The 12,637-nt window shown below is 44.1% G+C and overlaps 1 protein-coding gene across 4 annotated transcripts in view; it reads left to right on the plus strand.

Moving 5' to 3' along the window:
• Positions 1 to 12,637, plus strand: part of Susd4 (sushi domain containing 4) — a 128,248-nt gene that overhangs the window by 108,362 nt on the left and 7,249 nt on the right. For all 4 annotated transcript variants that reach the window (XM_074048245.1, XM_074048246.1, XM_020153626.2 and 1 more), the window contains one exon: positions 12,376 to 12,567. In XM_074048245.1, the coding sequence (XP_073904346.1) occupies positions 12,376 to 12,567 (192 nt within the window). The remainder of the gene's footprint in view (positions 1 to 12,375; positions 12,568 to 12,637) is intronic.

Here is a 12,637-nt window from a genome sequence, read left to right on the forward strand (position 1 = left end):
ATAAAATAAAAAGAAAGTAAAATTTCCAAGGCTGCATAGCTATTGTCTGCACCAGGATTTGAGCCCTGAAGTGTGTACTTGGCAGTCTAACACTGCCTCGGGCTCTCATTATGTCTTCTCATCTCTCCAGTTCTCTCACACTTTATCCTGTTCTATTCTCCTAACTGGCTTTTCCCTTTTCTTTTTTTTTTTAACTGCTCAGGCCTTCCAAGCAATATTTCTTAACTGTGTTCAGATTTCAGAAAAGCATCGTATTTTTCATAGAATGGCATGCTTTTTTATTTTTTTTTTGGAGGATACTAAGAAATACTTATAAAATTAGTTATAATATGAACCTTAGGAGCACTTTTGCTAGCATAGCATGTGGCTGTTTTTAAGGCCCTGAGTACAAACCCCAGTACTGTCCCCTCCAAAAAAAGGGGTTATTTTTTATGTATAATCTAGAACCATACCCAAAGCATGTGTTTCCTGAGAGAGAGCTAGAAACAAAACATGACCAATTACTCCCTGTTATTATTAACCGACTGCTCAATTATTTATCTCCTTATCTGCTAGGACTTGCTAGTTAAAAAAAAAAAAAGCACCAACATTTTAAGAAAAAATTATGGCACAAAAACATGAGGTTCAGAAAATCCCACACATTAATTTTTCTTTAAAGGGAGAGTTTGAAATGCAGATACTTTATAGCGACAGAGGCCAATAGGAGAAGGGAACCAGGAACTAGAGAAAAGTTTCAAGAAGAATTAATTTGGAAGGTAACACACATGCACAGGAAGCAATGCATGTCAACTCCCTGTATAGCTATCCTTATCTCAACCAGCAAAAACCCTTGTTCCTTCCTATTATTGCTTATACTCTCTCTTCAACAAAATTAGAAATAAGGGCAAAATAGTTTCTGCCTGGTAGCGAGGGGATGGGGGGAGGGAGAGGGGTAAGGGAGAAATGACCCAAACATTGTATGCATATATGAATAAAAGAAAAAAAAAATAAAAAGGACAAAAAAAATAAAGGGAGAGTTTGAAAATTACCAGGATATATTGGCAACATTGAACTCCAGCATCATCTTTATTGTGGAAGGCTTTGCTCGTTGCAGAGAGAGACAGAGGCAGAAAAGACCACCTCTAAATGTTCTCTTACCTGTGGGCTTTCTGGCTTACCTTGTGAGACACACCCTCCTTTGTAATCTTGCGCCCCTGATTTCCCTCAAGGAAATGAAGACACCCTGATTGCCATCAGGAATTCCAACTGTAGGGACATCATATATTGAAAAAGTTCACAGGCTTCAGAACACTTTAACATCACAGATGCCTGGTGATTTACTCTTACCTGTGGTAGTTGAGGCTGTGCTCGATTTAGCCAAGTGCTCGAGACATTGCAGGGAAGAGCCCAGAAACACGTGTCAGGTCTTGATTTCAGCACCAGTCTTTCACTGCTGCAAAGCTGTCAGAGTAAATCACAGGTTTACACCTGCTCCCTCACCTGCATGCTCCTTCGTGGCTGCAACACGGGGCACACTTCAGATACCTTATGTGAAACCTCATTTTTATTTTTACACTGGAGTTTCACAGTTGTGATCAGATGCATTCTGTATTTCTTCGGGGATACCCTAATGTGGTGACTCTGAGAAGGAAAGCAAATCAGAGCCCCTCCCTCAGGGTTGCTGGGTAATACTGATCTTAAATTTGTCTGTCAGCACATCTCTGAGCAGGTGAACGCCGTGTTCCATCCAGCCTGGAAACAAACATATCCCCTGCCTCCCAATCATTTGCTTCCTTGGGTGGACACATTTATTGGCCTTCTGTGTTGTTACAACAAAAGTGGAAAATGTAATATGCTGTATAATGTTTATTGATTTTCCCTGAGCTAAAAGCAAAATTTCAGATGTAACCTTGGGAACAGCTATGACTTTGGCATGGGGGGGGGGCTCCCATGCTGCTTCCTGGAATCATTACCCAAACTTAGATCAAACTGGGAACAACTGGTACAATGCAGGTTTGACTCTTAGAAGCCATCAGAACCCCTGAGTGAGGGCAGAGGTTGGGTGATTCTGTACATGTCAGAATATAACAGTCTCTACTGCTGGTCCCTCTGAGGGCCATGCATGCATCATGCTGGGCCGTTTTGAGATTATTCCTCTTCAATATGCAGAGTTGCTGGTTGTCCCCCCACTTCCCCATTCTCAAGGCCAGCTGAGGTTGAGATTCTGGTATTAAATGCCAGTTTTCTTACTCATCACCACAACAACCTGTCCTTGTGGTCTAGGGCGGCTCTTTCCAACCTGCACTGTGTGTGTGAGTCATCTGGGAATCTAGCTGACATGACATTTCTGGTTCAGTGGGTCTAGGATGTGCACAGGCCCCATGTATTTCCTTCTTTCTTTCTTTCTTTTCTTTTTTTCAGTACTGGGGATTGAGCCCTGGGCCTTGTGAATGCTAAGCAAGAGCTCTACCACTTGAGCTATGCTCCCAGCACTTTTATTTTTATTTTGCTTTTTTTTTAAACCAGGAGAATGTTTATTTTGCTAGTGATTTTTAACTCTTTTGCCATCAGTTTCCCCATGTTTTTACATTACTACATCACTTTTTTCATAGCCTTTTTAAACATTAGACAAAATTTGCCAGAAGTTAAAAGGGGAAAAACATTCTTTCTACTGAAAAATATCACATTTAAGTTAAAGATTATGAATCCTTTGAATATCAAGAATTGAAGCTGTGTGTGGGGGGGTGGTTATTTGTTATTTGTAGGTCCCTTATTTTGTTTTCGAGACAGACTCACCACTACCTTTGCCCTGGCTGATCTCCAGCTTGCAATCCTCCAGGCTTAAGCCACCATGCCAGGCTTGAGCCTGTGCATTTCTAATGAGCATCTACCTGATCCCAAAGTTGATGGTCCATGGACTGTAATTCAGATAGCAAGAGACTGGTGGAAGGTGAAGGTCTAGACCTTCACCTACATAGAAGAAATGTACAAATTGGTTGAGGACTGTGATAGGTGATATTTACTCTCCTCTGTAAGCTTCCCCTTTTCAGTGCTAAGCAATGACCTCATCACACTTCATTCAGAAAATGAGAGCCTTTAGAGAGTAGCTCATCCGTCTCCTGCCAACTCTGGCCATGAATCTACTCATGCCTGTGTCCAGCTCTAGTTTCTCCTCCTGTGCCTGTTGAACCGCCATCTCCTGCACTCACGTGCTTGATCGTATCTCCTTTCACCTTCATGACTGCTCTCCTTCATTCCCCCACCAGCTTCACCAGTTTGTCATGTTAGACCATTCCCACCAATGTATGAAGAAGATCCCTGTACCCTCCAACTGCCCCATTTGCTGCTTCTCTGAAGCAAATTTCTTCAAAGAGCCACTATAGTTGCCACTCCCATTCACTCCTCAAGTCACTCCAAAAGGCTTTCCCCCTACTACTCAAGTTTCTGTTTTCAAGGCCACTATGACTTCCATTTGGCCAAATGTAATGTTCACTCTTCTTTTCCCATCTTTCTCAACTTGCTAGGGACCACTTCCTCTTCCTCAAAACAGTTTCCCCTCTTGGCATTTGTGAAACACCCCAATCTGCTCTACCCATCTCTTTTGCCCTCTCTGATGTCTCAGCATTTGAACTGGACTTTCTTTTTCTTCTATCTCCTGGGTGAGTTCATGCACTTCTATGGCTGAAAATATTTTCTCTATACATATAACTCCTGAGTTCTAAATTTATCCCAGACCTTTTCTCCAGCTTCCTGATTGACAATTGAATGACTCTACTGGCAGTTCAAACCAGGGCAAAGCCAAACTCTGTACCAATCCTTCCCCCCAAAACAAATATGTACTGTGGTAAATGTCATCACTATCAGCCCAGGTCGGAAATCTGGGATTCTTCTCTCAATAGCCCCCAAATCCATCCACCAACAAGTTCAATTGTAGAAATAGAAATAAAGCATTCAAAATGTATCCCACCACTGTTCTTCCCACCATGTCAGCTACCACTATCCTGATTCAAGCTGCCATTTCCTCTCCAGGTTATGGCAGCCATCTCTTAACAGCCCTGCCAGGTCTTTGCCTACTCTGCACGCAGCAGCCTGAGCTGTCTTTTGAAACCATGCCAATCCTTACATTTCACGGTATTCCTTCATATTTCTGGAAAAACCCCAGCTTCTTGCCATGTGAGCCATGGAGCTCATATACACTGTCCTTTCTACCTCCCCACCCATGTGCTTTGTAGCCCTCGCCTTTTCTGTCATGGTCACCATCCAGGCTCCCATTCAGTGCTTCCAACTTACCCTCAAGGTGTCATCCCCTCTGCCTGACGTGTTCTCCTCCAGCACTTCCCTGACCAGTTTCTTTCTGGTCACTATGCACCATACATTTATGTATGTGTCTGTGATGGAATCAGTGTGTCTCATCTCAGTAGTGAAAGGACCAGTAGTTTTGCTGGTTGTTTTCTAACACCTTGCAGACAAAGACTTGCATAATATGCAATAAAATGGGTTCTTGAAAGAGACAAAGACATAGTATAGTACAAACTCCATTTTTAATTATTAGATTAGACTGTGCTGAAATTGCATTTAAATAAATAGAAATTGAAAACGCCACATGAATGTTGCAACAAAAATTAATTGATTTTCCTCTCTCTTTGGTCATGGAGTCATAAAAAACTGTTGGTGCACAGGTACCGGTCTAGACTCCACTGGGAATAGGGCCACTCTAGATTTCAGTCTAAAAGTCATCTCCTTAGTTGGGGCCTTCCTTAAACAGCTCACTTAAAGTAGATCCTTGTCCCACCCCCAATACTGTCAGTCTCTCTTCTCTGCCTCCCAGTAGACTCTGCCATAGGAGAGAATTGTGATCAGATGTAACATGAGCAGTTCCTTGCTTGAAATTAGTCTGTTGCTTATCTGATTGGAAATTTCTTCCAGCTCTGACTACCCATGGGTCCTGTGGGAGGGGAGCGGAGAAAGAAAGAGCATCTCCCATCCAGGCTTCAGCAGGAAATAGCAGCCAAACCTCCACTGAGACTCAAGCAGATTTTGATCCTCCAGTTCCCAGTAGTAGAAGCCTTATCTGTAGCATGAGGGTAGGGTTGAGAACTCAAGTGGGGGTCCCTGTCTTATCCACATGCAGGGCCAAGACCTGGAGAACATCCCCATATAACCAGCCTGTCCTGATGGAGCCTGTTCCACCTACAACCTCTCTCTTCTCCTGGTCCTCTTTTCCCTCATTCACAACCAGCACTGGCCCCTTTAACCCATCACTTCTGCCCTTTGGAAGTCCTGTTTCTCTCCTTGCCCAGGCCAACACCCATTTCCAGCCTCCTCTCATGTCTGGAGGATCCTCAGTTTCCCTAGCATAGGGTGCACATGGCCCATCTCCATTGCAGAGGAAGCAGCAAGGCCTGGCCTTCAGTTTTTTTAACCTTTTAACACCTGGTTATCTAATCCTTTGCCAGTAGTAGCATACATTTGAGATGTGTGTGTGTGTGTGTGTGTGTGTGTGTGTGTGTGTGTATACACATGTGTTACTGGGGATTGAACTCAGAATCTCATGAATGCTTGGCATGAGTTAAACCCCCAGCCCACACTTAGGGTCTCATTGTGCATAAAAGAACAACTGACTGACTACCTTTGGTCTATGTACCTTCCCAAGCCTCCTAGGGAGATGTGCTGCCCAAGAGCCCCATCCCAACTCCTGTGTGTGTGAGAGTGTGGTACTAATGTTTTTTCAGCAGAAAAATTAGGCTTACCCAGCCACATAAATATTTGTTGACTTAGGTCTTGATTATCTGAAAACAGGAGCAAGGTAGTTCCCAGTTTCAGTGGTTCTCAAAAAAATTGTGAAATAAATGAATTTTAACACAAGTAAAATAATATCAATATACTTAGACAAGAGAGTAAAGAAGCCAAAAAGTCCAAAATATAGACTATTCATGTATAATCATCTCCCTTTTCTATGCCAAAGGGGGTAACTAGTGCAGTGCAGGAAGAGACCATTGAGGAACCCTTTCTTTCCACTTCGAAATGCATCAGGTTTTCTTTACAGTTTCATTTTGCTTCAGGCTCAGATGATAGGGGTAGAGGCCTGGTATACACAGGACAGGAATGAAGTAATTTAGATTTATTTGCAAATGAAAATGCTCCAACCATACAATGAAAGTGGAGACAGCATAGCCTTTTGATTCTGATACCTCCAAAACACAAGGTGGCATTTGCCACTTGGCCTGGAAGGGCCCTCTGAGCCATCCATTCCCTAGTGGTATAACCAGCACTCACTGAAAGAGGTTGGGAGTCGCCTATGGAAAAAATCAGAGGCTGGAGAGATGGAAGAGCTGACTTCTGTGGGAGAAGGTGGCCTGGAGTCCTCTGTCAGGGCAGAGGGAGACTGGGTGACTGTGTCACAGGGAAGCCCCATCTCTCCAGAGGATGGTGCAGTCAGCTGCCTAGAACCAGACCAGTGCTGTTTCCTTTAACTTTAGGCTTAGGAGCTTCACAGGCCTCCTGAAAGTGAGGTAGCATTCATCTTTCCAAGAAGGGTCTTTGTGTCCCCATGTGGGAGTGACCACAGAGCCCGTATGCACCAGGAAGGAGCCTATTGCAGGAGTCCGTGAGGCTGATGAGCCTTTCATGGGGACCATCAGGCCAGGGAACACTCTCCCAACACACTTGTGGTTGGATCATGTTTTTGCCAGGGGACAGGAGAGGGTCCACTTTTGGTTGCATCCCCCATGAGGCAGAGGTGAAACCGGAGGCATTTGGGGAATCCCAAGCACTCAGCAAAATGCTCTCCCTGCCCCAAACTCTGCAGCAGCTTCATCTTGTGGCCAGATTAAGGTGTAGGTCCCCACCACTGAAAACAAAAACGGCGGTATTAGTGCCTGGTATGAAACCCCTTTAGCAAGCCACTTGCTAAGATCCCTTAGCTCATGCAGTCCTTACAAAAGCTCTAGTGAGTAGGTATTATTTATTTGATAGATGAAGAAACTGTAAGAGGGTAGAGGCCAGCATTACCCAAACAAAAAACAAGACAAAGACATTACATGAAAACTCCAGATCAACGTTTCACATGAGCATAGATATGGAAGTCCTCAACAAGCATTAGCAAATTGAATCCAGCAATTAAAAATTATACACCATAATTAAATAGGATTTACACCAGAATTATGATGGGTTGCCAGGATAGAACCCCATTGCAGGTTGAGAAGCATCTGTGTAAACATGCAAAATGCAGTGTTCAGAGGTTACTGCCAGATGCACAGAGGAGGCTTCCCCAGGAAGCTGGTATTTGTGATGGACTCAATCTGAATAGGATGAAAGCTGAGGGGGTGAGGACATGACCTCAGCAGGAGGGAGAGGACTCCTGGAGAAGACTCATTTTGTTACTGGATAGGTAGTCTAAGGAGACCCTGGTCCTGAAGATCTCAGGTCCTTGCATCTCAGAAAGAGAACAGGACAGAGACACAAACTTCAAAGCAGTAGCAAAACATCATTGAGAGAAAAGGAAAGAATAGGCAAAGCAAAAGAAAAAGCGGTGGGTCCCAGCCAAGGGCACAGAAACACCACCCATTTTTGTTCAAAGGGCAACTTACAAGCTATAAGGGCAAAAGTAGGAGAAATCTGAGTAGTCTTTGCAGGAGTGGCTAGGACAATTGACAGTTTTGGTTGACAGTGTCCTTAATTGGATGTATGAGATGTGACCAATATTCATAAAGCCTTAAGTAGAAGACTTTACCTTAGAGGTCAAATTGAGGACAGATTCTCCTTTACTGGGCATATGCCAAGAGGTTTCCTTGTCTTTTGGGGCACTTATATCTGCAAAGATATTTACAATCAAAAAGGATTTTACAACTGAGGGAATGTCTCAGAGTCGTACTGGGTGGGGAGAAGGTGACCTTTTGCTGAAAAGGATGAATTTTCATGAAGGGTTACTTTCCCATTGGCTAGTCTGGTTGAATTTGGGAAAACTGCAGTCTCATAGCAGGTCTTTGACTCCCTGTCCAGCCCCAAATCAGGTCATTCTTAGCCAACACAGGGCAAACAGAGGATCCCAGACCCTGTCCCCCATCCTCTCCACCCTGCCCTTGCCTAGTCCACCTCCATCATGCTCAGTGAGAGATGAAATATGGTAAAACCTGTTCTGCAGCCATTTGGATAGGTAGGAATTTTCCTGCTGTTCTAAAAAGAGCCATAACCCTCTGTCATACGATAAAGAGCTGAGCGTTGACACCTGGTGGACAGTAATTATTATACATTTCTGGCTGAATTGCTTGGATTCTGCCTGTAACCAAAGATGTCTAGACTACAAACCTCATCAAAGCAATAACTGTTGCTGATAATTTCTGAAGTTATAAGAAATGTTTTTTTAAAATCGAGTTGCAGAAGAATCTTTCTTCACGCCACCCACAAGTTTTCACTGGTATATTTTGCTTAGAACTAGCGGCTAATGGGATCTGAGTCACTAGCTGAGCCTGAAGCAGTTCTGAGGTGAAACCATTCTACATTGACTCACCGGCATTTCTAGGAACATGTGGATTATTGCAAATGCTAGCCACACAGCCATTGTTAACAGGGGGGCTGTTTGCTGTGCATAAGGCCTCCGTGTGGGACTGTATTTGTCTATCTATCTAGAACAGTTTACCTCTTAGAAACAGAGTATGGAAGAGAGGGTAGGGAACAGAGTTTAGCCCCATGGGGAGGCTGTATTGGGTAGGAGTGGAAGGTCCTTGAGCCCCAGGTAGTCCTACATTGAGATTTTAAAATCACCTTCAACAAGTTTATAATTAATAGCACTTTTGTTATTGTTTCCTTTCAAGTTAAAAGAAACCCTCCCTCCCTCTACCACGCCACAGGGGAGTTTCCTTTACAGTGAAGGTAATGGTTTGCCAGGTGCAGTCTTCAGAAACACAGCAAGGTGTGAAGACAAATGTTTCTACTTAGAGGGAAATGCATCTTCATTACACACCAACAATGACAGTGTCAGAATGAAAGCCTCCACCTGGATGGTTGTCATCCAGACTCTGAGAAAACATGGCCAGGTTCTCTGAATGTTTGAGTCTGTCCTGGTGCAACCCGGGAATCCTCATTGCATGAGGAGCCTGGCATTGCCCTGTCTCGGGAAGGGCAGCAGCAGATCTCCAGCAACTTTGGTCACCAGTGATGCTTATAGCTATTGTTTATTAAGTACCCACTGTGTTTCTACATTTATGTCATTTTCCTTCACAATAACCTGAGGACCTAGGAATTGTCTCCCTCATTAAAAGGTGGGAAAACCAAGACCCTAAGAAGTTAACAAGCTGCCTAACGCTCTGAAGCTCATCAGTAGGAAAGCAGGGATTTGAACCCAAATTCGGGTGACTTCCCAGCCCCCTCCAGTGTAGTCTCCTTTTGCCTCATTAAATGACTGATTGTGCATTGTGGCAGTTCTTTAGCATTTGCCTCAGGGGTAATGCCCTGAACAGTCACTTATTCTTCAGGCCAAGTAAGAAAAAATGCTGCCAATAGCAAACTTGTATAATTTATACAGAGCTTCTTTCATGAGTTTTCTGGGATAATTTTCTAATCCTACAGTGGCCCTTGGATTTGTTTGGAGAGTCAACTAGGAAGAGAGTCTTGATGTTCTGTATATGTTTTTTTTTTCCAGTAGAACTTTTATATTCTAGGCATGCAACGTGATGTTTTGATACGCATTTACATAGTAAAATGACTGCTACAGCTAAGCAGGTTAACATATCCATCTCCTAACATAGTTACTTTTTCATGTCTATACTGACAGCTGAAATCTCCCCTTAGCAAAATCCAGGACACAATACAGCATTTCTAACCACAATTCAACATTAGGTCTCTAAACTTGGTCATCCTACATAACTGTACCTTTGTGCCTTGTGAACCACATTTCCCATTCCCCACCTCCCCACCCCTGCTAACCACCATTCTATTCTATTTCTATGAATTTGATATTTTCCTGTTCTATATGTAAGTGATATCGTGATCATGCAGTGCTTTTCTTTCTGTGTCCGGCTCATATCACTTAGCACAGTGTCTTCTGGGCTCATCTGTGTTATCACAAATGGAAGGATTGCCTTATTTTAAAAGGCTGAATAATATTCCATGGCATATGTATATCTATATATACACTATGTTTCTTTGTCCACTCATGGTTGATGGACAGACACTTAGTGTTTTCTTAACAGAAATGGCCTCTGAACACGTATAGCAGCCCTGGGGAACACTCACGGTAGTGTAGCCAGGGGACCCCAGGAAGCCTGATGAGCAGGTTAGCCCTGAAAGCCACTGGGGTGCCCTTCCCTATGTTCTTCCTAGAACTGATGGAGAGAAACTGACACAGAGGAAGGCCTCAGTGAGGGAGGAGCCTCACCGTGGTATCCTTTGGACCTCCCAGACCAGCAAATATTGTGGGTGCCTTCTTCTCTGTCCCTCTTGCTCCCAGCTGTCCTTCTCTGTCCTTTCCTGCTGCCTTCATTACTTCCAGTATGCTCCCAGAATAACCTGGAAGTAGGGAATCTGAAAATAGCCCCGTTTGTAGAAATGGAAGTGCATAGAGTTGTGTGACTCTGTGCCATTCCATGGATAGCACAAAAGAGGGCATCTGCCAGCCCAGGGGACACCCTAGGACAAAGGCAGCTACATGCTGCAGACCTCATTTCCTAGGTTCCCTTCTGGCTTTCTCCAGTGTCTTGTTCACTCTTTCTGTCCTGGGGGCATCTCCTTGGGCTCCAGCTCCCATGGTTCTACCTTCTACTGGGGACCCTCAGCAACAAAGGCACCTTTATCCAACCAGCTCTGGGGTGGCAGTGGCCTCCTGTTGTTGCTGATCGTGAGTCGTCGCTGTTGGCTTCTCTACTTTTCCATCACCCATGGAAGTCATCACCTCCTCACCTTCCACCAATCCTCACTTTAGATACTCAGGTCATGTCCATCCTCACAGACCCACTTGTAATATACTGGCGCTGAACTAAGGCCTTACTGGCATTCCTGAGACCAGCCCTCAGAGACTCCTGTTTTACATGAGGACCTGGGGCTCAGAGATGAGAAAGGACTTGCTCAGGCTTGCTCATCTGGTGAGTAGTTCAGACCTGCACCTGTATGGAGCAAGCCTAGATTCCCACTCACTCCTCTACTTGCTTCTCTGAGCTTCTGTCTCCCATCTTTAGAAGAGCCATAGGTGGCCCATCTGGTTATCTAGCCTCAAGTAGCAAATGCTGCCAGTGAGTACTGCCACGTGCTTTTCTGTGGCCTTCAGCCAGTTTGAGGTGGGCGGCTCTCCACATGCCTGTCTCGTGTGTGGCGGCAGTGCCTGAGGTTGTACACTGACCAGATCATTTGATTACCCTTAAGAAGGAACCTAAAATTAGCTCTCTTTGGGGATTTTTCATTTTATTTACTAATTTTTTTTACTTAAGTTATTGCTGGTTTCCACAGGTGTGGGTTTGAAGCCAGCATTGGTAAGGATTTGCAGTTTGATTGTTCCCTGATGAATGTATAAGTGGCAGTGCTGTCTATTTCTGAGTCCTTCTCTAGCAAAGTGAACAGTTTTTGTGGCATGAGATGAACAAACATCCAGTTCTGCAAATACTATCTTTCCAGTTCCAGAGATGGAACTACTTTTACCTTGCAGTCCAGAATGCAGTCTCAATCTGCAAAACTAAAGGCAATGTACTTCCTCTAATATAATGGGATATTAGAGTCAGGGGAATAAAAACATCATCTAGGACAAAATAAGAAAATCAAGTCTTACAGAAGTTAAGTGACTTGCCTAAGGTCACTCAGTGTATTGGTGGCAGAAGCAAGGCTAGAACCCAACACGCCTAGCTCCTGTTCCTCATTGGTCTGGTTGTGGAGTGGGAGGTCATGACCTGGTTTTGTAATTACAGTTGGAATTACTCCATGTGGGTTATTGGCCAGATGCCAGCAGGACCCTGGGGGGTCAGTTAGGGCCATAGCCTCATGATTTGAAGACCCCTAAATAACTACTGTGGTCACAGAAATAGACTTGGCATGGCTGTGTCTTTCGGTAAGGATTTATCCATAAACATCTTAATTTTATTTACTAGGTTGTCTCCACACATAATAGCATGCATTATTAATAGAGTAGCTTAATACTATCTAATAAGTAGGCATACTCTTTGCATTGTAAAATGAATCTCTCTTTTACGATGTACTTTTACAACACCATGAGACAACAGTGCATGCTCAGAATATTCTAACAGGCTTCCATTTGACCCTATGTGGAAATACAAAAGGCTATCTGTGTCTGACTTAATAGTTTAGCCATCCATGTATAAGCACATCTTTAAGTAGATACGGTCTGCTGGTCTGAAGGACCCAGACAGACTAAGCCTGTGGTTCTGAAACCCTTATTCTCCCCAACTGCCCAAGTTTGTCCACTACCTCCAATGGTGAGTCATGGAGATTTCATCTGCCACCCACGGCCTTGTGACCGCTACAACCATGGAACTGTGGTGGAGTTCTACTGTGATCCTGGCTACAGCCTCACCAGTGACTACAAGTACATCACCTGCCAGTACGGAGAGTGGTTCCCTTCCTACCAAGTCTACTGCATCAAATCAGGTGAGGTCATAGGCCCTACCCTTGGAAGAGGCTTTCCCTATGTGGGCAGCCTGCATACATGGCCAGGCTA

This window comes from Castor canadensis, chromosome 11, assembly GCF_047511655.1.
Source record: "Castor canadensis chromosome 11, mCasCan1.hap1v2, whole genome shotgun sequence".
Taxonomy (NCBI): Eukaryota; Metazoa; Chordata; class Mammalia; order Rodentia; family Castoridae; genus Castor; species Castor canadensis.